This window comes from Fulmarus glacialis, unplaced genomic scaffold, assembly GCF_000690835.1.
Source record: "Fulmarus glacialis isolate BGI_N327 unplaced genomic scaffold, ASM69083v1 scaffold735, whole genome shotgun sequence".
Lineage (NCBI taxonomy): Eukaryota > Metazoa > Chordata > Aves > Procellariiformes > Procellariidae > Fulmarus > Fulmarus glacialis.
The window spans coordinates 7,846-34,117 of NW_009213406.1; the positions used below are offsets into that span (position 1 = coordinate 7,846).

Genomic DNA, 26,272 nt, shown 5'->3' on the forward strand with positions numbered 1-26,272 from the left:
TGTCCCCTGCAGCAAGGAATCACCCATTACAGTCACTCACACCTTCTTCCTAGTGGTCTCGTGCAGTTTAGGGTCAGGTGTCCCATATCTTTTGCTTAAAGGCAGATCTGTCTCCTCTTTAACAAGTGTGGTGAACTTACATTGTGGTTACAAGCCCTTAGGTGGGGCAGGAACTTTCCTTTTAGTGCCAGAAGTCACCCGCTTCCATCCTTCCCCAGAGGTTTCACTTACCTTGATGGTGGGGGTGGACACTGCCTGCTTCTCTATTGCAGATGGGAGCTGAGGCTCATCAGGCTGCTGAGTCCCAGAGAAGATCCTGTCTGTCTCCCATGAAACTTCTCCGATGCTGCGCAGCCTGCTCACTTCCTCCTGTAACTCCTTCGCTTGGCACCACAGCTCCTCCAAGACAACATATCTCCTGCAAGACAGAGGGCCATCTCTCCCAGCCTCAGAGAGAGGCCCTAGGCAGTCCCTGCGGCCTGGGGCTTGGAAGGCTGTGCCCATCATCCAAAGCTCTGCCTGCATCAAAACCTCTACCCTAGCAGGGGCAGCTGCTCCAATATCTGCCGAGGGAACAGCCCCACAGTGTGCCACCACCATATCAGAGACTTTTTACGCTGGAACATATCAACCTGAGTCCCCCTTCACAGGAGGCTTTTACATGAACTTCTGCATTTGTTGGCAGTGCCTTGGGCCTGGCTTTTATATAGACCTCGCCCAAGCACTGGCTAAAAGGGTGCTTGACCCTCCCTAATTAGGGGGCAGCTGCACCCTGAATCAAGGGCAGCTGATCACGCTCGTTAGAAGCTACTAGAGCTTCCTCAGGCCCATGGCCTTGTGGCCCCCCTTACCTTGTCCTTACCTAGCAACAGCAGCACCCTCAAGTTTCTCAGAGGGTTCCCAGCTATTCCCCAATGATCCTGGACTTTTCCCAAAAGATCCAGAAGGTCCCAAAGCAGAACTGCTGCGCAGACCTTGGTTGGTTGCCTCTGGAAGCTGTGCTTGTTCCTTTGGCGACGGTGTACAGACAATTTGGTACGGGGCTCAGCCGTTGCTTTCCTGGATATACCCATCATTTAGATTGGAAACAGCTTAAAAATAATGGGCATCATTTCAGCAAACACTCGTTTGTAGTTGCTTTATACCTGTCTGGTGCTTCAGTTCTGAACAAGGACGTAACACCATCTTTTCGGCATATGACCGCAAATTGTCCCATACGAGGGCTGTCCGCCCTTGATGTGATACCCCAGCGTACACAACAAAGGCTCACATTCCTGACCTGGCAGCACGGCTGTTTCCGAGCACTAGCAGGGCCCATTCCTACCGAAATGTTAGCCCTCGGCTGATTTTAATAAACATCGTGAGGAGTTTACATCTTCAAGAGGCATCTTGCATGCACATCAGCAGCCAGATGATGAGCCCACAGTGTTGAAAGAGTATAAAATGCAAGCATTTCTTTTGCAAGTGTTCATGAAATGGCATAGAGGGGTTTTGGTTCGCAAGGGTTTTGTTTTTGCTTAATTTAATCCATGCAAGCAAACAGCCTCCATCAGTTAATAACTTTTCCTTTGATTTTTAGGTTCAAATAAACCAAAATCTCAAAGCAGAACTCATTAAAGTATATTGAGTTTCATCTCCTCTTTGCATCAAACGCATACGTTATGCAGCTGGAGCTGGTCTCCTAGGGCTGGATTCCGAGTTTACCTTTTATCCACAGTTTACTTGGTATGTTGCCACACACTGCCTCAAAAGGGAAAGGAGCTGTGATTGAAACAGCTTGTTCGCATCATTCGCGAGCTGTGGCACAGAAAATTTAAGCCGTTGCCGACCAAAGGCCTTTCTGGGCAAATGTTTCTTGGACGGACTCATCTTGGCAGTTGCCGAGACAAAAAGGAAATGCAAACCTCCTCCGGCATTTCCAAGCGGAGCCATTAGAAAGGGGGGTAGGGCAGGCATGGGTCTGGAAGCATGCCTGTCTCGCCAGGAGGGAAGAATGGTGACATTGTCTGAAAGTTCAGTCAGGAGTTCATCTTCTATCTTGTTTTTTAAAAGTCCCTACTTTGGAAAATGCCATTTAAGTTTCCCTTAAATAGCAAAACCCTGGTGTCAATCATGAGGCTTGGGGAAGGAAGTACAGCAGAGATTTCTTAGAACATTTGTGGTCCCCGGGGGTAGGAGAGAAAAGGCTGGGCAGCAGGGATAGATTTCACAAAGCGGTGGCTGCTGTAAAAAAAAAAACGGCTCACGCCTGTACCTGCAGAAACCCCCTGAGTGATACCCATCGGACAGCAGCTTTATACCACCGCCGTCACCAGTGGCTCTGTGGCACTCTCCCTCCTGTTTAAAAATGCCCTCCTCCAGGCGTTTTTTTTTGCCCTGAATTATTCCCCCTGTTTTCTTGATGATTTTTTTGCTACCCTTAGGGAATACCGTGAAGAACCGATGATGTTTATGTTTTCTACCACATTGCTCTATGAATCTAAAAATGTTTAGGGTGCTGTGACAAATTCCATGTGAGCTTTCCTTTCTGAACAGAATAGAAACAGGAGATGGTGGTGAGAAGAGTGTACTGCTGCTGGTCATGATGCAGCCCTCTCCACAGGGCTCCTGCTCCTCCTCCGTAGTTGCTAAACAGGCCCTGGGATTTCTCTGTTTCAAAACAGACTTAAAAACGCCTCCCTTCCCTCCCATCAAAACATTGCTCTGCATTCTCTTCTTGCAGTTGCAGACCCGTGTTTTTAACTGGCAGGCTTCTTTAAAATGCTTGGAAAAACTCTTCAGTTTGGAAAACCAGCACTAAAATGAGGTCAACTTCATTTGCACTCCCAGGAAAAATCTGGTTGGAGGAAGAGAAGTGGCGAGTGTGTGATGTACATGAGCCCGCCTGAACGATGCTGCCAAAATATCTCACAGACTTGCCTTTGTAGCAGGTTGTGGGAGTTAGCTCTGGGTGAGTCATACAGACAAATGGCAAGGGCCCTCTTCGTTTCCCAGCCTGAATAAAATTACCTCTTTCCGAATTTAGGTCTGTTGGCTGGCTTATACACAAGTCAAATATGCTGCTTGTTGAAGGTGCAATATCATATGCGTACCTGTGGTGTATTTGTGTTTGATACTAATGCATTTCTCATGGGGGAATGCATTCTTATTTTAATGTATATTAGTATTCGTTCCATAGAAGTCAGTTCGTTGCTTCAAATACACTCAAGTCAGTTCATTGCTTCAAATACACTCACTTATTCAGATGTTGAAATTTGAAACTGTACTCCCAAACATCTTTTTCCCAGTCATTTAACTTGAAAAAGATCATACATTGTCTCACAACTCTGTCAAGCTATTTCCACTAACCAGGCTGCAACATGATTTACTTTCTACAACTCAAAACCAGTTGATTTTAACCCACGCCGGTCCTCTGCTTATCGCTATCACCTCAGGTTGTGCTTTGGCAAGTTGAAAAGACAGAAAGCTAGGCATCGATTTTCAGTAGTGAGGCATTCATGGGAAATTTTACTCTCTAAACCACAGAAACATTGTCCTCTTAGAACTGTTATGTGGCACAGAAATGATGTAAAATTGTAAAAGTCATTTATGCCTGCTGCTTTTGTCTTCTCAGATATAAGCAACGCTGTAGGCATTTACCTCTGTCTGGCATAAATTTCCAGACTGCTTTACTGACACGGGGTGAGGAAAGAGTTAAGCCAAGAGAAAGCCCCAGATACTAAAATTAACATCCATCCCACCCCCCCGCCCACAGCTTTGAAATTTCTAATCACAACTTGCAGTTAGACGATTTCTTCTAGCAGCGCAAACTACGTTTTGATCATTTGAAATCACAGATGGCTGGCTGGAGCTCGGAGGAATTCAGTATCCTTCCTCTCTTCCTTCTGCTTCGCCTTTCTCCCCCACCCAGAAAAGTCTGTTTTCAGGTCATCTGTGAGATTGTATTATTGCTTGCTAAAGCTGAAGCAGATTTGGCTGCTGGTCGCTGAAAATACTTACAAGGTCTGCAGAAATGCGTGTGGTGGTTAAGCTCTATTGGAATTACCCCTCTTGTCCAGAATACCCACCTGGATTTATGCGCAAAATAAAGATAGCGGTTTTTAGGCTGTCTCTAGTCCTAGAAATCTTGTTAATTGTTTATGAAATATTCTATATTTAAAAAACAAAACCAAAAAAACAACCCACCACCAAAACAAAAGAGGTTTTTATTATTGCCCTGAATGATTTCAGTGATTCTATTTTCGGTGCAGTTGTATTGGCACAGCTGAATTGCAACTGGAGGCAGGGGAAAATCAGGAACTGTGTTATGAGCTTGTTCTGCCGGTGGATAATACGTTCCTGTAACTGCATCTTTTGTCTGCAGGAGGCACCTTTTGTTGTCGGTGCAAGTCATTACAAAGCCTGAAAAAAAAAAAAAACCGACTATTTTGCATCTTACACAAATGCATCCCCCCAACCAAAAAGTGTTTCTGGCTAAGTAGCTGTCTGCTCCAATTACTGCAGACACGAAACTGCTCTTGAAAACCGTAGCCTGCAGCACTTACAAGCGTAAAACTTCTCTAGGGAAACTGAAAGTACCCCTTTAAGTAAAGTTAGCTATAAACTTGGATCAAAAAGAGAGATCTTTATGAGATGGGTTACATTTTATGGACCGAGTTGGGGTATTTTTAATGGATAAGCAGGTGATTTTTAATGCCTCTCACAAGTGAAAACCTCACACCAAAGTTTTGACTCTAATTTCAAAGCAAGATTCAACCTGCAGCTTGTGACCTTGCTCACAGGAGACGTCAAAACAAAGCCAATGCATTGACTTGGCTCACTTCTCCTTTACTAACTTTCCAACTGTTCTTTAAGATGTTTCAGTGTAGGCAGCTGGCCTTCCAGGGAAGATTGAGAAACTTTAAGAACTGTTTGAACAGTGGTTTAAAAACTCCCAAAGTGACCACAGAAAAAAAAAAAACCAACCCACCACCCTGGAGCTAAAGTTTAATTTTAAATCAGGGAAACAGAAGCAGAAAGCTAGGGTGAGTTAGTTTATGGTGCCTGTCACAGCTTCGGCAGTTCCTCCAGCCACGGATATCTTGGGCTCAGGTCGCAGAAAAATGCGTGCACGTTCTTGGCAGGAGCAGATCTTTGCTCAGCCCTCCTGTTGGTCCTGTGTTCTCTGCAGAGATGCCTGCCTCATTGACATGTATCTTTACTGCTGATGGGAGCCTTGACACTGCTTTTCGGCGATGCTCAGGTTTTATCATCTTGATGTGAGCAGAGAGAAGAGAGTCCGGTCCCGCCGCGGTCTTCACCCGACTTCCATGCGCTGGATTTCGGGAAGCTGTGCCGGCCATCCCGTTTCTCATCCTCTCCAAGAAGCGCTCGCTCTCGGGTGGCTCCCTTGTGTTTTGTGAAGCGCTGCATACATGTAGAGCATGCTGCCATTTTTTTAAAATGGCGTGCATTTATCTGATTAAGAGCTATGTAAATTTAGATGCAAACTCATTTCAGCCCTCCGGGTGCTTGGCGAGTTGCCAGGCATGCTCTCGGTGCTGGAAAAGTCTGCGCACCACTGCTGCTCCAAGGGAAACTTTCAAGCGTGTCATTCCTCTTCTTTTTTTCCTTGTAAAGGTTATTGTGCCTCAGCCCTCATTGAATTACCTCCCTAGTTCGGAAAGGAAAGGTTATTTTTCCCTCTCTTTTCCCCTTGGCAACTCAAGAAGAGTTGCCATCAACTGCTCGCTAAAAATGTCCCTTGCAGGGCCATTGGTATTTAAGGGTGCTCCAGGGATGCCCCTGAGCTCTCTGCTGGGGCCACTGACCCGCCGAGGCGGTACAGGGACAACCTAAAAAGGGATCAGAGTAACTAAAAGATCTTTTCTGGGCCCAGAGGCCTGTGAAACCCATTTGCGTTGTAAATACGGTGGGAATGTTTGTCAGTCACAACAGAAAAAAAGGTGCCTGAGGATGCTCGCTTTGGCCTGAAATTTTTCATGTATTTTCTCCAGTGATTTGAGGGGTGGCTAATTACTCTCTCTTTCCTGCAAAACCAAGAAAGGACCATGAATATTTCATGTTAGGAGATGTGGTCAGGATAAATATAGCTACTGCTTTTTTTCTGACAAGCGTGCAGCGAAGACCTTGCTGTCTCCCGGCTCTCGGTGCTCCGCGCCGGTCCCCGGCTTTGGCCTCGCTGCTGGTTTGGCCGAGCTTTGGGTCTGGTCCTAACCTCGCCGTTTTAATCTGTGCACGTATGTCACCTTGTGCAATGCCAAGCGCTTGGGCACGCCTTTAATCGCCGGCTTCTCCAGGTGTGGTCTGAGAGGCTGTAGCTGATACCCTGTTGGATGATACCCAGTTAGCATTACCTGGTACGTAGCAACAGATGATCTGCAGGCTCAGTTGAATAATAAATAAATTAAAAAAAAAAAGTCACCCATCTTTTGCTCTGCACAGGCCTGGAGAAACCAACCCCTTTTCTGGGGCTCTTGAGTCGCAAAGTAGGAAGGCTATGCTTCCCGATGCGGGGTCCCCCAGCTCAACCCCTGTCTGCTGGCTGCTCCCCCCCACACGCCGGAGGGGACAAAATATTTCACCTGCGCCTGCAATTTGAACTGCTTTTTTCCATCAGTGCAGGGGTGTAGCCCTCATCGCTGCTGTCCTGGTTTCCCAGGGCTTTACACCTCGTTTGGAAGCGCTGATGGCTCTGAAAATGGTGGGTGATCCGGCCTTTGGGAACCAGCCCAGCCCACACGGAAACCTGTGGTGTCTGATGGGAGGATAATAAGATGCTAATGAAGCCCCCGGGGGAATGAGCTGGGGGGGAGGCTGTGAATGTGCATCCCTGTTTCCCCTTCAGCCTCACTGGCAGCCCCATTTGGTATGAGTGTTGCCAGGATTATCCCGAGGTTTAAAAAAGACATGCAAAAATGAGTAAATGCACATAAACAAGCTGCGGTTCAAGCCACGGTTCTGTTTAGAGGAACGCAGTTTCACCTCTTCCCAGGCAGAGTCTCCCTCTTGTCAAGTGGGGAACTTTTAGTAGGGATTTTTCAGTCCCCAGTGATACTCAGTTAGCCATTTCGGGGCTGATGGGGAGTGATTTTGAGACACACTGCAGAGCATTTTGAGCCCTTTCAGGGATCATGGATCTGAGGTGTTCCCTCCAGCCGGAAAATCCGTATATGGCCCAAATTACCTTGGGTCATTACACTGACGGGCTGGAAACCTTGTGTAGGGGTATGCCAAGCCAGTACAGCCTCTCCTTTGTTCATGGAGAAGCATTTGTTTTATAAAAATCTAATATAAAAGGGGTTTCTGTTCAGGACCGAGAGGCTTGACGTTTATTTGCCACTTAAAACCTGCTTGCCTAGAAGTGGGACTTGAGTGCGGTTTTATGCCTCGTGCGGGTTCTGTGTGAATCGCGCCCATGAAAAACTGTAAATTGATAAAGAAAAATATTTGTTCTGCAGTTTCCCTTAACTCTGTGAAAGCAGCCTGAATCGTCGTTTGTTCAGAGCTGCTGTTGTTATTATTTATAATAAACGGATTGTTTTCACTGTGAATTTTGTTTATTTTCTCTGATTCAACACGTTGCCTTATTTCCTGTAAATACAGCACAAACTGTTGTATTAACAAGCTAGTCTTTATAAAATAGCCTGGTTAGCGTTTGGCCAATATCCACCTGTTGCGGATTTCACAAGAGCTCACAAAAGGAATTGAAAGTTTAAATAACTTTCCCATGGATTTACCCTTCAGGGCTGAATTGTTTTGCCTAAGTGATTTAATACTGTCAAGAAATTTGCGGCCAGAGTAATGGTAGGCAGTATTAGAACAATTTGAATAACTTTTTCCATCAGACGGTCTTCTCCATTTGAAAGCAGGTGGTGGAATCTGTTGTCTTTAAAAAAAAAAAAAAAAATCTTTTTTCTGTTCTGTGTATAGCAAGGTGTTTTGCTTTAGATGGCATGCTTTGTTATCATCGCTTCTGCCCGTGGAAGCAGGTGTTTCTGAATACTGTAGGCCTCGCAGAAATTTTCTCCGTCACTTACCCGGCTTGTAGTCATTTCATGTTTTGCAAAGGCTGGGTTTGCTGCTTTTTTCCTCCTTTAAAACACATTTCCTATCTAAAATTAGAGATGTGGCTAAAGTTTTGTGGATCTAACATATTTTCAGAGTGATTAGACCCGAGAGGAACCTTCCTGAACTCCCTGGTACATTTGCATTGCACGCGAAACAGGTCGCAGCTTCTGTGAGAAGCTGCAAACCATACTGTGCAGAGAGGGAAGACATTGATCTTTTTGCCAGGCTTCAGCTTGTAAATCATGTAAATTCTCAGACAAGCGTTCCTCTGTTTTGCACAGAACATCCAGTTGCTGCTGAGAGTACTGGGGTAAGGCTGGCACCAACCAGACTCCAAGGCTGGGATTTTTGAAAACGGTTTGAATGTCAGTCTTAACTTCCCTTGAAGTCACAGGTAGACTGGTCTTAACTTCAGCGAGATTTGGGCCAGGGCAACCAACTTACTGAAATCCTCTGTATATTTGCCACACAGCTCCTCCCTCTTCTCAAGTATTTTTTGCAAAACACCCCTACTTTTTAGTGCTGCTGAAGCGGGAGAGGTCTTGCCTGATTGCATACATAACAGAGAGAGAGAAAACCTTAAAACACCCCTACTTTTTAGCGCTGCTGAAGCGGGAGAGGTCTTGCCTGGTTGCATACATAACAGAGAGAGAGAAAACCTTGAAGTGGCAGGACTTTCCAGCCCACGTAGGTGTTGGAGACCTGTGGATGATTTTGGCCCAGCTTCATCTGAACCTGAGCCGACTGGTTTGGGTTTCCTCGGGTAGGTTTGACAAGTACCTGATCACTGCCAGTGTTACAGATGAGCCTGTGCCATTTCTGGCAGCTTCAGTCACCTTTGTGCTTTCTTTTGCTCAGTTTACCGGACAGGCACGGCTCAGTGTTTCACCAGGCTGTCTTTGGTTTTGCAGGTAGCTGTATCCAGCTGGGTGGCAGGTGGATCCAAGGGTTGCCATGAAGTTTTCAGGACCCCTGGAGAGCCAGAGGTTGTCTCTCCTTCTGGAGACGGCAATCTCTAGGGAAGCTCAAATGTGGAAAGCACATGTGCCGAAAATTCAGCCCAATCAGGTAACGTCTCTTCTTCGCATCATTCGTCTTATTAAAGGCATGAGACTATCCTCTGGTGTGTTTTTATGTGAACAACTGAAGCTGTTGCATGAGAAGTTACCTTCTGCTTGAGACCTGGGAAATTAGCCTCTGAAGTAAGTGATTACTTTTTCGGTTGAGGGACATACCTGCAATCAGTGGTACAGAACACACAGTACAGCGTACAGTGTTAGATCTCTGCTGTTGCTTGTGAAAGCGCGTACGTAATACTGTCTTAATTAAATTCATTTTACAAATTGTGTGGATAATTAACGCACATTTCTAGCGGGCACCAACTCTGCAACAGTTCTTAAAAGCAGCTTCATTTTCTTGGACTAAGTTCACCGATAACAGCGTTGAAATGCTGGTTGCTTTCAACATGAGGTGACGTCTTCTCACGTGAACCGGTACCGCTATCTTAGCTCAGGCCTCCCCCTGAAACAGCGTATTCACAGCGAAAGCCTGACTTTGCTGCCTTTTCCCATTCTGGGCCAGATTCTTCCCTTGTGTAAGTCAGCCTAGTTCTGCGGGGTAGGCTGTAGCTGTATCAGCTGAAGCCAGATGAGGATCTGACTCGGTAAGGCACTGTCTACGTCAGGAAGAACCCCGCTGACTGTAGTAGGACTATTTGTGGAGCAGGGTGCAAGCTCGTGTCGAGGGAAGCAGAGCCAGGCGCTGACCTGTTCCAGTGAGGAATGTTCTCACAGGACTGGAGGAAAACTCAAGGGTGGAAGGGACCGCAGGGGGTCCGTAGTCCAGCCTCCTGCACAAGTTTTGCAGCAGGGCCAGCTGGGAGGTGGGACCAGGTCGCTCACGGCCTTACCCAGCCTGAACTGTGTTTGTGCTCCTTGCGGAGGAGGCGTGTGTCTAGCACGTGCACTCAAAAATGCCTGTGAACTCCACAAAGTTTTGTTTAAAACAGAATGTGAAACATGAGGACGGTTGTCACAGAGTTTCTGGTACTTTGTTGCTGGGTTGGGCAGAAATAACCACACTAATGGGCTCAGATCCAGTCTTGCTGTTCTTGATTCATATAAAATGTTCACGCAAGTATGTTGTCAAAGGTAATCAGTGTGGTGTTTGCTTTTTCTGTCTGGTGAACAAGAAACCGCTGTTGTGTAGGAACAAATATGTTTTTAAGGGGCTCAGTATTAGTTTTGCTAATCCACATTGAGGCTTCCAAATAAGTGACCTGGTTGTCAGAGGTGTTGAGTATATTGTAGCTGTGGCTGTCTTTGGGCACGTACAATTTGAGACCCTGGTTTATGGTAAACCAGCCTGTTATTCCATGCTGGCAGTATTGCTGGGGTTAGTGATTATAGGGAGATAAGATTACAGTATAACGAGACAGGTTAGGGACTCAGGGAGTGTAAGCAAACCAGATTCTTGTGTGAAGATTTCACAGGGTCAAAGTGTTTGCATTTTTGCCGTGGTGAAGTTGATTCTGGTGGCTCAGAAACCACCACCTGCATTAGACAGTCTTCCCAGCAATCCCTCCCTTGCAGGATCGCGTTGTCGATGAGGTTCCCCACCTATGCCACGTTCGAGCTGTCGCTGCAGCAGAACCTCAGCCCTGTCTTTGGTGAAGAGCAGTTGTCCTGCTGCCAGGGACCGTGAGGGAGTCTTAACGTCACTGCGGTTGAGGTTTGCAGCACCTCGCGAAGCGTTGTCCTCAGTGGTAAATACTCAGAGAAGTTAACGGAATTTTGGGCCGTCTGCCGAATATGAAACCGGGGAGGCAGCTCTGTTGCCTGCTGTGAAAAGTCAGAGTAGGATCAAGCATGGAAACAGCCTGATGGCTAAAGCCAGTGTAAAGTTTGTGCTCGACAGCAGAGTCTCAGGTCTGGCCTGGACGAATACCAAGTTTGTCCTTTTAGCGTGCAATTATGTCATCATGATGAAGGATCTCTTCCGCCCTCCTCCCCTGCATTTTGACAGTATCACAGAGGTCCGTGCTTGGGAGTGTTTCCTCCTAGTGCTTGTCACCCTAGGGTTCCTACTCCTGGAATTTCCACCCCCAAAACTGTGTTGTGTTTGTAACCTTTTTCTTAATGTTTTCCTACGTGTCAGCTCAGACATTGACTTTATCAGCTAGAATGCCGTACTATTAAATGTTTTCTAGCAGTAAATAATCATTAAATTGGATTGAATCTCTGTGTGCGTATGTGTGAAATGTACGAAGGTCAGATTTAAAAGAGAACATAAACACAGCTGCCTGCTCTAGGGAAATCCTGACTTGCAATGCCACGGTGCAGCTGAAAACCCTGTACCTGTAGTCACGTATTTCTCTCTGTTCCTGCCGTTCGTGACACCCGACTTTTCAAACTGTCACGCGTTCGTCCACTTCTGCAGCGTTCATTTTGGCAATGTTGCAGTCACGGACATTCAGTGTGAATTACCATATGCTCTGTAATATCTGGAAGAAGGTCGTATTCCCTAACATCTACTGCCTGCTTTTGAAAACAGCTGCGGTAGCCTAAAACCTCCGTGGTATGAAACTGTTGTTTATTTCCCATGACAGTCAGGAAATCTGCATCCTTCTCTGTATCAGATCTGGCAACCCGAAGCGTGTGTAACTTTCCATTCCTTGCTACAAAGGTAAACTGACTACAGAAAGGGTTTTAATGAAGTCATCTGGTTTGCAAATGAGAAAATGTGAGAGCGTCTACAAAAAACCCTAATGATCTGATTGGAGGTACGCTGTAACTATTTTTCAGGAGTAAACTTTCAGTTTTGACTCTTTAGGAGACATTTTTTGGTTCTAATGTTTAAACCTGGAACAAACTCAGTTTCTAAATATGTGTCAGAGTTGAGATCTTTGAAAGGAAGAAAGAAACTCGTAGTTACAGAAATAGGAAGACTTGACATTTTTAGTGCAGGATGCAGAATCTGTTGGGGACTTCGGTCCTGACAATGTATGTGATTTTTCTGTTTTGTTTTTACTTCTTGTCTGAAAACTCCCATTTCCTACTGGTATGTGTATTTCTTTTAGTTTCCCTCCTTTAAAGGTAGGCCACTGGCTCTGGGTATTTGCAATATATCAAAGCCAGGTGTCACAGAGGCTTTTCAGCCCGAAAAAAATAGTGGGGTTGAGTCTGGAACCCTAGTCCTTCTGAATGTATTTGGTCTTTTTTTTTCTTCTTTTTTTTTCCTCTCTTGGGTTATACAACATGCAGATGACATTCAGAAGTTTTCATGTGATTAAGGCTTGAGAAATCAAGCTGTAAAGACTGGTCAAAGGTTGATTTTTGCATGTTACCAAGTAACTTCGCAGCAGAGAGGTGCGTAAGCTAAGGTTTTTATTTTTTTATAGAAACAGAGCGTCAATTCTGTCCCTTCTGCTTTCTTGCCTGTTCTGGGTCTTTCTTTCTGTCTTCTCGTTTGTTCTCTGTACCTCTTGAGGAATCGGGAGACCTCAGTTTATTTCCAGTTTTTCCATTGTCTCGCTGTATGACCTTGGGTCGGTCTTCTAACCTTCTGGTGCCTGTTTTATCCTGCGGGCGAATTGTAGACTGACTTACCAATTTTGTAAAACATTCTGAGGTTAACGCGTCCAGCTCTTCTGCTTTGCCGAGCAGTAATCTCTCTCCCCCCGTGTTTGTGCACGCTACCGTGCAGATGGCAGAGGCTGTGCTGCTTGAGCTCTCTGCCGTGCCGCTGAACTGTAGGCAAACCCTGCAAAACGCCACTTCTGAAAGGTATCAGGAGAGCACCTCTAAGACCCCACTGGTACAAGTGAGAAGCATCCCAGCGGGCGTCAGTTGGGGGCCGCTCTGGCGTAAAACAAGCCTGAGACCCAAGGAAGGACCGATTTGGCTGCCATGTCTACAATTGCCCTTTTCAGAAGCCTCCCAGTCCTGATAAAGGTCACCTGCTTGCTCCCCGAGGAGCCCACAGCGGGACTAGGCAGAAACAAATACGGGAAAGAGCAAAACATCTCTGTCTGGGACAGCAGACGCTAAAGAAAAAAAATTATCAGGTAAGGTGTTTTTCCTAGATTAGGCAGCAATAAAATTGAGTCATGTTTGAGTTCACAGATTTTTTTTTTTAATCTGCATTTTCCAAAAGTCTAAAGGTATTCTTAGAGATGATTTGTACTGTGCTCTTGCTCTGGAGCCTGAGTCACGGCCTCCAGCCCTCCTGTCTCATGCAGCGAGCGTGCAGCAGGCCCCGCGGCAGAGGTGCTGGGTCAGGGACGGTAACAAGGCGATTCGGCTGTCGGTGAACAGGAAGCAGAACAACAGCTCTGTGTGCCTCCCACCATCGCCAAGGCCTCGCAGGCAGCTTTCTGACAGAATGCCTAAGAAGTGGGCTTTGGGGCACTGATTTGGGAATCGAACAAATAAGATATTAACCGTCACAGATGCTGGAGGCCTCGCGTCTGTGTGTTTTGTACGGGGCGCCGTATTCCCGCCCTTGGGCAGAATTACTGACCTCTGCGGCTGCTCACTTTGGAGTGGTAAAATGACAGATACGGTCAGTGCGGCGCTGCCATTTCATTAGTCAGCGTAGTCACCTGCGGTCCCTGGCATGTTGACTGGCCTCGTGCCGTGTTACGTAAAATACCTGTCAGGAATCCTTCACAGAAGCTTCCTGTTTGCTGACAGCATTTAAAGGCATGTTCATCAATAGCGTGACAGACAGGATATTTCTTGATAAGGAATCAAGCAAATAATGGCAGGAAGCAGGTCCATGTGATGTTCCCCTGCTTTACACAAGGACGAGAGAGAAGTTGGCATCCCTCCGCTTCCCCATTTGTGTCCCAAACACATTCCGTTAGCTCCGTAGTTCTGCAAGGTGGCTTATTTGTGTTCGTGCTGAAACAAAACTGATGGGCTTACACACACTGTTGTGCTCTGAAAAGGTGGGAATTAGGATCACGTCTTCAGCTTGGAAAAGAAGATACAGGTCTGTCACTCACGCATGGGTTTGGAATAGCTTTGATAGGTTCGCACATCTGACGGGCCTGTTGCGCTCTTTGGGTGTCCCATTTTGCGCTGATGCCAGCAGGGCTCGTTGTGTGCAGCATTCTGTCCGTTGCGCCCGCCGGCCTCCCGATGGATGGAGGTGTGTGTGTGTGCTCCGCAGGTGGGACATGGGAGAAGAGCCGCGGAAACCTTTTCTCTTATTTTGTGGAGATGCCAAGCGGCATTAAGCAGGATGGAGAGGGAGGAAAGGTGTATTGTTAAAGAGCAGCGGTTGATCTTGCTCTCTGCAGGAGCATTCAGCCTGCCACGTTACACATCACTGTTGGTCCCAGGCACAGGGCAGACGAAGAGATGGCTGTGAGCAAACGGCTGTAAGTGCACAGGGCAGTTTGTAAAAGTTACCGTAAGGCAGTGCGGCAGCAGCACCGTGTCTCTTCATTCTCAGTAAAACTCCGTCAGGCGCCTTTGCACGAGTCCTGCCTGTGCTCCGTGGGGTGTTTCCTGCATAGCATAACTGTTCTGAAATCTCTCATGCTTTATGCAGCTGCCTGCTGGCTTCCTGCTGCGGGCCAGCCAAGCGGCGCCTCCTGCAAATATCTGCACAGGCGCCAGTCCAGGGAAAAGCACTCTGGCACCTGCACAGGCTCGGTCTGCGATGGCTGGCGGGGGGGGGAGGGGGGCAGGTAATGTGGCCCCTCCGCAGCAGCTGGGGGTCCTGGCCACCCGCGGTCACACAGGGCGAGCAGGGCTGCGGCTCAGTCAGGCGCCTGATCCTGGTGGTGGCTGTGGTGAAGAGCTGGGAGCACAGTCACTTTTTTGGTGGCAGGAGTCACGTGCACGTCTGCTAACCTTTGGTGCCGGGATGGGCAATCAGGTCTGTAGGTCGGGCCTCGCCTCCGAAAAAAAGAGTGGGGGAAAGCACCAGTCAGAGGAGATGGATTGTCCTTGAGTCGCGAGGGCAGTTGTTAGGTCCGTCTCAGAGAAACCTACTGCTGCTGTGTGAAAACAGAGTCTGCCGTTGCTGGGCCTGGGTTACTTCTCCCTAATTAAAGCCATCACGCGAGGCTATCATGCTCTTCCACCCCGGGGGTTAAGTTCTGCAACGGTGGATTTGCAGCAACAAAACAAAGAGCTGGCCACACGCAGATGCGGTGAGTGGCAGAAGGCGACGTCTGTGGGAAAGTACCTCCACACCAAGGAGGAACTTTTGCTTTCCATCCCAAAGGGACTTTCTTACTTTCAGCCACCGTAGTGTTTTGTTTTTGCTTTTAATTTTATATAACTAAGGAACAGTGACCTTGCTGCTTAATTAATTTTACAGTGCTGCTTTTCTTATTTGTGTTACTAGGATGACACCTTCAAGGGAGAGGGATAAAGACTGATACATTTGTGTGGGAAGCTCCTTGCCCTGCTTGGAAGTAGCAGCAGGATTTGTGGGTGCGGTGGGACCAGTTCTTATTCCTTCTGCCTGCCTCTTAAAACGGTCCATAAGGAACTTTTCTAGTGCTGATGGGAGGAGGTTTAAATTCACCTGCTCTTTCTGTGTGTGGGGATTCTCCCCCCACCCTTGTGCTCCTTTATTTGCAGTTAGAGACTGGAGTAGACAAACTTTGGGTAGGACTGATGTTATTGCAGAAAAGAGCTGGAGATTCACCGCCTTTCCTTTGCTTCCCCAGATAGTTATTAATAAGCCAGATTTTATTTTGAAGCCTTACTGCTGCTGCGCATATACCTACATGCGAGTTCACTTCGCAGTTGTTCCTTCATACTGAAGAACACGGTGCTCTGTGTGGGGGCTGTTTTTTCTTTGTTTCCATTTTATGTCTTGCTGAGATACATTGTTGTTTTTCAGTGGTTTAGATTAAACACTGTTTCTTTTTCGCATGGAAAGGACCCTTGTTACCAGGGTCCGAGTGTACAGTTGCTCTTCTTTGTTACATTGTCTTGCCATTTAAAGCTAACTCCCGAGTCTGGAATTTTGCCTTTTGGCCTCACGCTGCCCATGAAGGGTGAGAAGATACAAGGACAGATCTTGGGAGGACTGAAGGCTGAGAGGCAGCATGGAAAGACGATCTTACCCTTCCCATCCAAGCTGTTTTTAGGAGAAGGCCTAACCTTTTGCTTTGGCAGGCACAGGGAAAACAGCGCTGAGCCAGGACAGACACCGCCAGGAGCTGTTGAAACTGATGCCCATTTCTGCTGGGAGCTAGCTGGAGTGTGATTTACCAGAAATGGAAAGGGATGGGAAAAATCCCCCCGTGCTGCTGAGGCATGGCCCTGCCTCCCCAGCAAGGAGCGCCACAGGTGCCATTTTCGCCCCCTGCCCTAAAGCAGATGTGGCCTTGCAGGAGGGAACGCAGGGGAGAGAGAGGCTGCCGCCCCGCTGATACTGCACTGATGATGCAGCTCTCCCCTTGCCGGCCAAGGGCCCGTTCTTGCTGGCTTCACCGGTAAAGCTGCTGTGGCAGGACCAGGGCAGTGATTTAAGAGTCAGAGGCAGGTTTTTAAACTCAACTTTATTTTGTTCGATGGGGTGGTTTCAGGTTGGCTTTTTGCAGCTGAGCTTACCCGCTGGATTCACCCAGATACTGCATTTCCAAAATAATCCTTTAAGCTACTTGAAGTCTTTTAAGTCCACAATATTGTCCAAACCTGGCTGTAGTTATAAGCTCGTTTGTATGGCTTTGTCTCCTTCCATTTAAAATAGGCGCAATGAATAAAGCAATAAGGAACTTCACCTTAACTATCGCTCCTCCTTTTTCTGCCTTTTTTAGGCTCAGCTGTGCAGGCCTTGCTTTGCTATAGGAGAAGTATGGTCTATAAGGACAGCCAGTAAATAACATAGCGTTGTCCATTTTTCTCCCCAGATACATTCTGGGTCCCTATCCCGCTGTCCAAAAGATGTTTTTAGCAGAGCATTTAATAAACTTACTGCTGTGTGGCATATCCATTATACTCCCAGTGCGCATCGAACTAGCATTTCTGGAACGAGTGCAACATGTTGCAGGCAGCGGTGTCCTGCCCCTGGTGGGGCTCAGATTTCACCCTTAAATTGCAGTAATGATGTTAGAAAGAATCATTATTTCTTGGAGTTGAGGAAACTAATTTTCTCTGCTCTCCTGAAAAATGGTAGGTGTATTTTAAAAAGCCACACTACAGTCAAGTGGCATCCGGAGGACCCAGCTGAGAGCAGAGGTCCACCTGGATCAGACACACAGTCCTGCTGACACCTTTGCACCGTCGGGGCTTCAGGAAAGAAAACAAGGCAGGACTTTGTTCTCCTCACGGGAGCACCTGATAGAGCAGTGAAGGCACATTTCGCAGGCAGAGGCAGTACTGCTTTATTAGCCCAGCTCGTACAGCTGGAAGAAACAGCTTTGGATTGCACAACCCCGTGTCTTTAGACCAGATCCCTGCTACAGGAGCACGGTTACTGTTGTACTTTTTCTAAGGGAGTTGGGTGGCCGCATTTTGGCGGGACGTCTGTCTGTGAGCAGCAGTAACCGGCTGTACACCCACTGTCACAGAGCCCAGAATTCATCCCTGGGGCTCGAACCCTGCCACCTTCCCCACCCCTTCTGTCCCCCTCAGTGCTGAAAGTGGAGCTCAGCACCAGTAGGGAAGTTAAGCACAGAGTAAAGCTGTCATACTACGAGTAACAACGCAAGGTGTGAAGCTGGCGTCCTCGTGCAGGCCCTAGTGTAATTACGGTTCTGCCTACGAGGCTCTGCTTTCACACAGGTTCTTGGCTCCACAGTAGGAGAGTCAGTAGGCCTACAACAAAGCTGTTACTGTCTGTGTAAGGCAAACGGTAGGTTCTTTGGTGATAGATGGAGCCTGAAGTATTTATTTTGCAACAACGTTGGGTGTTTTTATTTTCTTAAATTCTGCTACTTTTCCCCCGTGTCATTGCTGGGAGGACAGCTACAACCCAGTGCAGCAGTGATGTTTGTTTGCCCAAGCCCTTTGCTTTCTTTTCCACAGTAACTGGTCAGCCAGCATTTCATTTGTTTTTTTTTCTCTCTAACCATCTCAGCAGTAGCCAAAATTGCACAAGGACCCTGAGCGTAGCAGAAGAAATTGGTTTGGTTTCATTTCTCCCTTCTGGACACATCCTTGCTAGTCACCCAAAATAATACCCGTAGAAGTGAGACCGGACATTTACGTGGTTGAATTGGAAGGCTCTAGAAAAGCTAGGAATCTCGTAAATATTTCTGAAGAAAGTCAGAAAGGAAGATTTTATGTCAATGATTGATCCATATGTGTAGTTAAAATTGTCCACACAGATCAATGGTGGTGACTTGGGCCAAAAAGTTAAAAAAAAAACCCCAAACTCAAACTTTTTTAGCTGAAACTGTACCTACTTAACCCCAGTTCACAGGTAACTATACTGCTAAAGGTCTTTTGGAAGCTGTTCGGATTTTTCTTTTTTTAACATATACGGAGCTAAAAATATCCACATAATTTGAAAGAAAAATAAACCTTTCCTTTCAAAACATGAACTCGGTCACTCCCCTCTTCTGTGTGTCAGGAGCTGTGCACCCACCTGGCTCCCAGAGCATGTCTAGTTTTGTTCTAGCTGGGCATTTCTATGCAACTACATGGTTCTAAGAAGGTTAAAAAAAAAAATAAATCTCTTAGAAGCAAGCCGGAGTCTATGCTGTCAGTCCTTGAGAACCTACAAGACATCCTTCCTCTTTTCCCCAACAAACAGTGAAATTTCTGAGTGACGTCTGAGGTGGCTGTAAGGAAAGTTGTCTTTTCCAGGGCAGATTTCTGGGGATGGGGTAGGTAACAGCGAGATCAAAATGGTGGTTCAGGCTGGCTCGAGGCCCCCCTTCCCAAAGGAGGTTTTGTTTCCATGTTGAATAACTCCTGCGGAGCTAAAACGTTTGGTGTTTTCTGACTTGCTCAGCCTGCGTATAAGAATAGTTTGTTTTTCTCTCCAACAGGATGTAGCCATTTCTCCAAAGCAGAGGGATGAGGTCATTCAGTGGCTGGCCAAGCTCAAATACCAGTTCCACCTTTATCCAGAAACGCTCGCCCTGGCCATCAGCCTTTTGGACAGGTTTTTAGCTGCAGTAAAGGTAAATATTTGCAGATACATAAACTGAAATAGATTTATACCACCCACTCAGCTATTTGTGCGTACAGTTCTAGTGGTGGGGCTGTACAGAAACCCTTACTTCCCCCCTCTGCTCTCACCCCCTCTTCCTTTCTCACACACGTATAGGATGGTACCTGCACGACTCCAGGCGCCTAATTTCGGGTTGTGGAACTGGCAGCACACACTGCCGCCAGGAACTTTTCGATGTAGATTCTTTCCGTAGTCATTTTTCACCTGGCGGAAGTAGCCATTGCTTTAATGAGAACACACAGTTCTCGGGGAACTGACCCAGTGCTTATACCTGCCAAAAATATTTTCCCTCTCTTCTCTGCTCTCCCCATTTCCTTCTTGTAATGAGCTCAGTAGTTAAAATGTCTATTAACCGAAGAGAAAAGCAGCACCCTTCCTCGTCAACTGCTTGCTCGCTCTTAACCTGGTTTGAATGTTGACTTTGCCTCAGCACAGTACCTGTTCCTTTAAGCAATCAGAAAAAGAGGCTTCATAAAAGTTATGCTTTAAATAAAAAGAGAAAAGTCTCTACCTTACCAGAAATTGACTCATAAAGCTAAAGGAAATGCCTGCCAGCCCACAGTTAGAAACCTCGGCCCAATGCCCTCTGACCGAAAAGTCAGGGAAAGTCCCTGCTCAGCTCTTAATTTCTCTGGTGTTTTAACTGCATTTAATCTCATTTGTACCACCTAGAATTGCTGCGAGCTCTTGCTAGGAGTGAACTAGCTGGATAAAACAAATAAATGTTTGAGGACAGGTTTGGGCCTGGCAAGTGTGCTAGTGCAGGGAAATAAAAAAAAAAAGGAGGGGGGGAGGGGGCGGGCGGGGAAGACACAGCCAGAGATGATTGCTTTTGGGGGGAGTAGTTCACTACTAACGTGCTCTATAGCCAATCTGACAGACTAAAGCTTAAGCCTGATGTCAAATCAGACAGATGTGAAGGAGAGAGAGGAGTAAAAAAGCATGGGTGCAAGCCATCAAAGTGACAGGCTGTCCACTCCTGCCGTACTGAACAGAGAATATATATGCCCGTTTGGTTTTAAGGCTGTTACACCATAGAAACTGTTTAAAAAAGACAAGTTAAAAATCAGTGTTTGGGTACCTGCAACTGAGATCTGCTCCTCTTCTGTCCCCGTAAGTCTGCCACGGAATCAAGTTAGGTGTGCTGCGGTTGGGCCGTATTTTGCACCCGCACAAGCGGCTGAACAAACTGCGGGCCAACCCGAAATCCCTGGCCTTGAGTTGTGAAGTCAGGCTTTGGGTAGCCTTCTCTCTTACCGTATTTGCTCAGTTACATTCCGTGCTCAGCAGATCTGCAGTCTCACCTGCACGTGTGTCTAATCTCATCACCAACACTGTTACGTAAGCAAGATAGCTTAGGAGATCTAAGCAGGAGAAGGTATTCTCAGCCTGTGCACTTACATTTCAAGGTCACTAAGTTTGGTAGAAGGCAAGTGACATGATCCATTAACCTACTCTTTAAATATTAGGAAATACTGATAACGTTTTAATTACAAGCCATGGAAGTTTTTATTTTTAAGGAGCCCTCAAAGTAGCTGATTTACTGAAATACTGCGATGGGAAATAGATTTAAATCCCTCAACAGCTAATGCCCTTGAGTACAGTTTTTCTTTCAGTAATTTGCAGCAGCCAAGGAGTCTGCAAAGAAAGTATGAGAATACGAGTAAGGAGTCCACTGCACGCTTCAGGCAGCGAGCAGGAGTGTGGAAAGGTGTTTTGTCTGGGTGAGCATTGTTCAAACAGCTCAGGGCTTTGTGCTCCCTCCCCCAGCTTTCCTCTCCCATAAAGCCGTCATTCCTCTGATGCAGCTTAACTCCTGTTTTTTTACCAGGTGCTACCGTGTGGGATTTTATTATTAAGAAAACTAGTCCCTTCCCTTCACCGTGAACACGCTTTGAAATGGCTCGGACTGGCTGGCCCTGAGGCTGTTGCCCAGTCGTGCTTTGGAGGCTCAGCCAGCAGCTTGTGGTGTAACTCACTGCACAGCGCTCGTTAACCCTCAGCAGAGCCGCGTTTACAGCCCATCTCGGCAGCACTTGCCCCTGTGCGCAGAGCCGGCAAGGCAGGTAGAAGCTCCTGTAGGAGACCAGGATGCGTGACTGGGTTTTAACACGCTTTGGCAAAAGACACAGTTGTTCCTTTCAGGTCAGTCTCTAGAGGTTATGCACTTAGGAAAGAGAGGAAATTATTGTTAAAGTGATAGGGAGAATATAGGGGAGAATAAGCTTCCCTGATGGTAGGAACCTGCTCTAGACACCTGCTTTTCCCCGAATACGATGCAGAAGGTGTCCTCCTTTGCCATACATTATTTTGTGCTAACTTGACAGTTATCTTTGAACCTGCCTGCGTGGTCAAGAACACGTTTCAGTCTTGCCTTAAGGGAATTTATTCTTTTTGCTTTCAGTGACACGTGAATGCACAAGCAGACGTGTGCATGTACACCCCGCCCCCAAGTGTGGATTCATCTACACGTATTTAAGTTGACATTTAAATGGCAGTAGAAAGCCAAAGCTTTAGGCATAGCATGGTCCTTTGTAAGTAACTGAGGCTGAATGTAGGCAAAGATCTTCAATTTGGACACGATCCTGTGTTCTTCTCTTGTTGCTTTCTGGAAACAGTGTTCTGGATTTTTTGACAGCTCATTGCACGAGTGTAACGTGCAGCATCTCACCCTTCAACCACCTCATAGTTGTGTTGCATCTACTAAAATTTACCTAGCAAGAATCAATCATGGCAGCTGTTCAGGTTGTAAGTAGATTTTCACATTCGGTGCAGGATTTTCCCTTACCTTTGCTTTCAGCATCTCCTAACGTGGACAGAAGAGGACCAGTTGCCAGTAGGCTATTGAAGCGGGGGGGCAGGGGGGGGCAAGGCTCTGCAGCTGTGTAGTCACTCAGCTGTGACAAGGTTTAGAAACAGTGCCTCTGCATTTCCTAGCCCCCAGCCACTAAGGAGCAGGCGGACACATCCTGTGGTTTTTACCCTGATGTTGAAAGTGAAGTCCTTCGTCAGATTGACAAAGGTCACTGCTCAGCAAAAGCTCCAGCAGATGCGCCATATTCAGAGCACTTAGTCTGTCCATCACAGGGACTATCTGAATACTTACAGCCCCTGCATCCTGCTTCCCCCTTCACCCACCCAGCCAAGGCGCATCAAGGAGTTTTTGGCGCACAGGAAAAAAAAATCACCCTTTCCCCTCCAAATTTCACTTATTTTGCCTGAAACAACTCACTGTAGAAGGGACCAGCTCTCCCTCAATAATCCCTGGGCCACTGTTTTGAGAACTGCGAAATTAAGTAAGTGATGGTTTTTATGGGTGTTCTATGCTTACCTAGGCAAGGACAGCATTTTCAAATTCTCTTCTTTTCCTTCTGGCCCTTCTGATTTTCTCCTTCCTATTTCTACTGCACTGGCTAAAAATGAGCTCTTTGCACTCCAGCGCTGCACATCAGTGGGTGCCCATTACGATCACAGGGCTGGCAGATTACTGTTCTGCCTTACATCATGGAGTATGGATTTTTGCTTGGCACGGCTTGCCACCGCCGTGGCATAGTTGGAGGTCAGCCTGCTGATCCGGAACGCGTTGCATGGGCAGCTGAGACCCTGGGGCTCAGGATGTCCGATGAGAAAGGACTAGGCATAATTTTTGCATCACATTCACACAGAGACTTCTCTGCTTTTCTGTACCATAGGCCCGTCCAAAGTACTTGAACTGTATTGCAATCAGCTGCTTCTTCCTTGCTGCAAAGACCATTGAGGAAGATGAGGTAATTTTTTTGTTCTTACCACCTTAGCATTGTCTGAATATATAGTCTTCCAGTCCTGCCTTTTCTTGCACATGGCAGCTGACGCTTGCCAGGACAGGAATGAAGCGTTTTGTGTGATTTCTATAATGACTGGTTCTCTCGTTTCTTTTTTTGCATTGGCCTTTGCAGAGGATTCCAGTACTGAAGGTGTTGGCTCGGGATAGCTTTTGTGGTTGTTCTCCAGCTGAAATTCGCAGAATGGAGAAGATTATCCTGGATAAACTGAACTGGGATCTTCACATGGCAACGCCACTGGATTTCCTTCATATTGTAAGGGGCTATTTACGTTCTTTATAGTGTCTGTCGGTGTAAATAAGGTACCTAGACAAAAAGTCTACCTGTAGGGGAGCGAAGACCTCAGGATGTGTTCCTGATTCCTCCGTGCAAGTAGTTTCTGAAAGAAAAATCCTTACCAGAGAATTTCAGAGGAGACTTGTGACACTTTGGGCGCAATTTCCAAAACACGGGCCTGCTGTCTGACCTGATTCAATGTATGTTAAACCACACACTAAGACTCACAGCTCCTGAAAACCTTGTCCCCACGTCTTAATTTCTAGTGGTTTTGCTCAAAGCTAAATGCCAGGCAGCACAAAAACAGTAATTACAACCATGGAGAAAGCACTGATGGTAGGTAATGGTTGCAGTCCATGCCTGCTACAGAAAGGCACGGCCAGAGATCCAGATTCATGGATGAGATAAGACAAAGGGAAGGAAAGCGTCCTGAGGTTCTCTGTTGAATTCCATCTTCTCTGCTTGCTCGAGAATGAGTTTTTGTCTAGGACACCTGAACTGCCAAACCTGTGTTGTTGAGAGAGAAGGGTGGAAGGGGATAGCCTTTTGCAGAGCCCGAGAAGCCTGGTCCCCAGGCAGATGATGTGTATCATGGCAGGTCCCGCCAGAAACACTGCACCAGGCTGTCGGTGGGTTCAACGCATCATTTTTTTTCCACGGTGTGGAAATTGCTTTGAAGGTTAGGCTGGAGGAATCTTCTACATCAAAGACATGTCGCATGCCATTCTTGAGGTCCGACCTGGCTTTGCCTGTGGGGTTGGCTGCCTGTCGGTGACGCCAGCTGCCTCATGTGCTTGTTTCCCCCCCCAGTTCCACGCAGTTGCGGTGTCCAACAGGCCTCAGCTACTGACCATCCTGCCCAAGCTGAGTCCCTCTCAGCACGTGGCGGCGCTCACCAAGCAGCTGCTGCACTGCATGGCCTGTTACCAGCTGCTGCAGTTCAAGGGCTCCATGCTGGCGCTGGCCATCGTCAGCCTGGAGCTGGAGAAGCTGCTCCCCGACTGGCTGGCTCTCATCATCGAGCTGCTCCAGAAGGCACAGGTGAGGGGGTGCTGGCACCGCACATTACAGCGGGGAGGGACCGGGGGCCGCAGAAGGCTGCATCTTGCTCAGTACTCCAGTGATGCAAGCCGGCCGGGGCTTTCAGATCCCTAGCTGCTGATCTCTGCCTGCCGTTATGCTTTTGCCAGGATGGTTGTGCTTCAGCCCGAAGGGACAGTTTGTTGGGACAGTTCTGCTAAGTCTTGATCTTGACTGCATCCCTTAGGTGGCAGAGGGAGGAGCTGTGTGCCCTGATGTACACGGGCTGTCTCTGCACCAGGGAGAGAATAACACACTGCGGGGAAAATCCTAGTTAGCCGCTCAGCCGTTCATTGTAAGCATACGGGGTGGTCTGACAAGTACTGGAAAGACAGACACTCAAGCTGCTAAAAATATGCAGTGGAACCTTTTAATATCTGACAGGTTTTTCCCCCCACTATTCCCATGAGGCTTAAGAAGGAGCGGGGGTCCGTATCTTACGAAGTTGTCATGTTTGGGGGTCTTTTTGGTCCTTCATCACTTACTTTCTCCGGCATCCAGCATAATCATTGAGAAGTGAGGTGGACAGGCGGCCGGTGTGTTCAGAGCCCTAGCCCTGCCCTGGCTGACAGCCTCTCCTCTCCGTGGCAGTGACCCCGCAATGCCGGTATCTTTGCTTGTCTTCCCGCTCCAGATGGATAGCTCGCAGCTGATCCACTGCCGGGAGCTTGTGGCACATCACCTTTCCACTCTGCAGTCTTCTCTGCTGCCCAATTCTGTATATGTCTACAGTCCCCTCCAGCATACCCTGGTGACCTGTAACAGAGGAGCGTTCAAATGCCAGCCCTCCTCTGTCCCAGGGCCAGGTTTCTCCAAGGACAACGGCAGGCCAGAAGTGCCAGTCACAGGTACAGCCGCGCTCTACCAGCGTCTGCCAGCTCCCAGCGGTTGCAAGCAAGCCTCTGCCAAGCGTAAAGTGGAAGAGATGGAAGTGGACGACTTCTACGACGGTATCAAGCGTCTCTACAACGAAGACGTTGCTCCAGAGGTAGTGGCTCTTGAAAACATGGGCTCTGTTTGTGGCGCTGATGTCTCAAGGCAGGAGGGCAACGTTTCCCCTTGTCCACCTTTACAGCCAGTGTCTGTCATGTAGCTGTGAGTGCACACCACCTGCTCCACCACAGCTACTCTAGAAATCACACAGAACCTGGCGTCCTGTGTTCTCAGTGGGGGGAGAAGGGGCTATACCTTCTCAGGCTGAACTGAAGGGAGCCAAAAAACCAGAAAAAAAAAATCCCAACCCTTTTTTGAATTTTCTTCTTGTGCGGCTAATTATAGTTCCACTATTTAAGCACTTAAAAACACAAAAAAGTATAAAAATCTAAAAAAAGACCCAAAAACCAAACAAAAAAAGTAGCAAAAAAATTGTTTCTTTCTAGTGTTGTCAGTTCCACTGTTTTTCTGCTCCTGTGTATTGTAACCTGTTCTCCATCTCCAAGAGCTCACATCAGTCGTGCAGTTGTTCCAGGTTTCCCAGCCAACTAACACTTCTCTGATCCGACTTCCATCTGCTCCTTGCTCTCTTTCTGCTTGCTCCTCTTTTAATTCTCAGCGAGTCTTGTGCATGATGTTCTGTACTACCTGACCTTCACGACAGCTTTCTTTTTCCTTTCTAAAGAAGACGACCTTTTTTTGTTTTGTTAGCACTTTGGTGTTTAAATGTGATAATATTTAAAAACTGGATTTAAATAAAAGGTTAGTCAGGAAAAAAACAAAAACAACGCTTGCAAGCTGCTCCACACTTAAGTAATAAACCACAGGAGTGTGAACCTACTCTAGAAGAACACTAGGGCAGCTGGCCACTGTGCTCTGTACCTTATACAGAGTCTTCTCCAAGTTAAAACAGTTTGTGTTTTCAAACACAGAAAGCAGTT

At 47.2% G+C, this 26,272-nt stretch overlaps 1 protein-coding gene across 2 annotated transcripts; it reads left to right on the top strand.

The window, feature by feature from the left end:
• The first annotated feature begins 8,985 nt into the window (after positions 1-8,985).
• On the top strand, positions 8,986-25,867 carry CCNI (cyclin I). Of its 2 annotated transcripts, XM_009578168.1 has the most exons (7): positions 8,986-9,138; positions 19,037-19,171; positions 22,914-22,988; positions 23,157-23,297; positions 24,129-24,359; positions 25,033-25,508; positions 25,541-25,728. In XM_009578168.1, exons 1-6 carry the CDS (start codon positions 9,025-9,027, stop codon positions 25,489-25,491), a joined length of 1,155 nt encoding a protein of 384 aa, XP_009576463.1. In that variant the 5' UTR covers positions 8,986-9,024; the 3' UTR covers positions 25,492-25,508; positions 25,541-25,728. The 2 variants fall into 2 exon arrangements, with proteins under 2 accessions (XP_009576463.1, XP_009576462.1); XM_009578167.1 differs by having other exon boundaries at positions 25,033-25,867.
• The last annotated feature ends 405 nt before the right edge of the window (positions 25,868-26,272 follow it).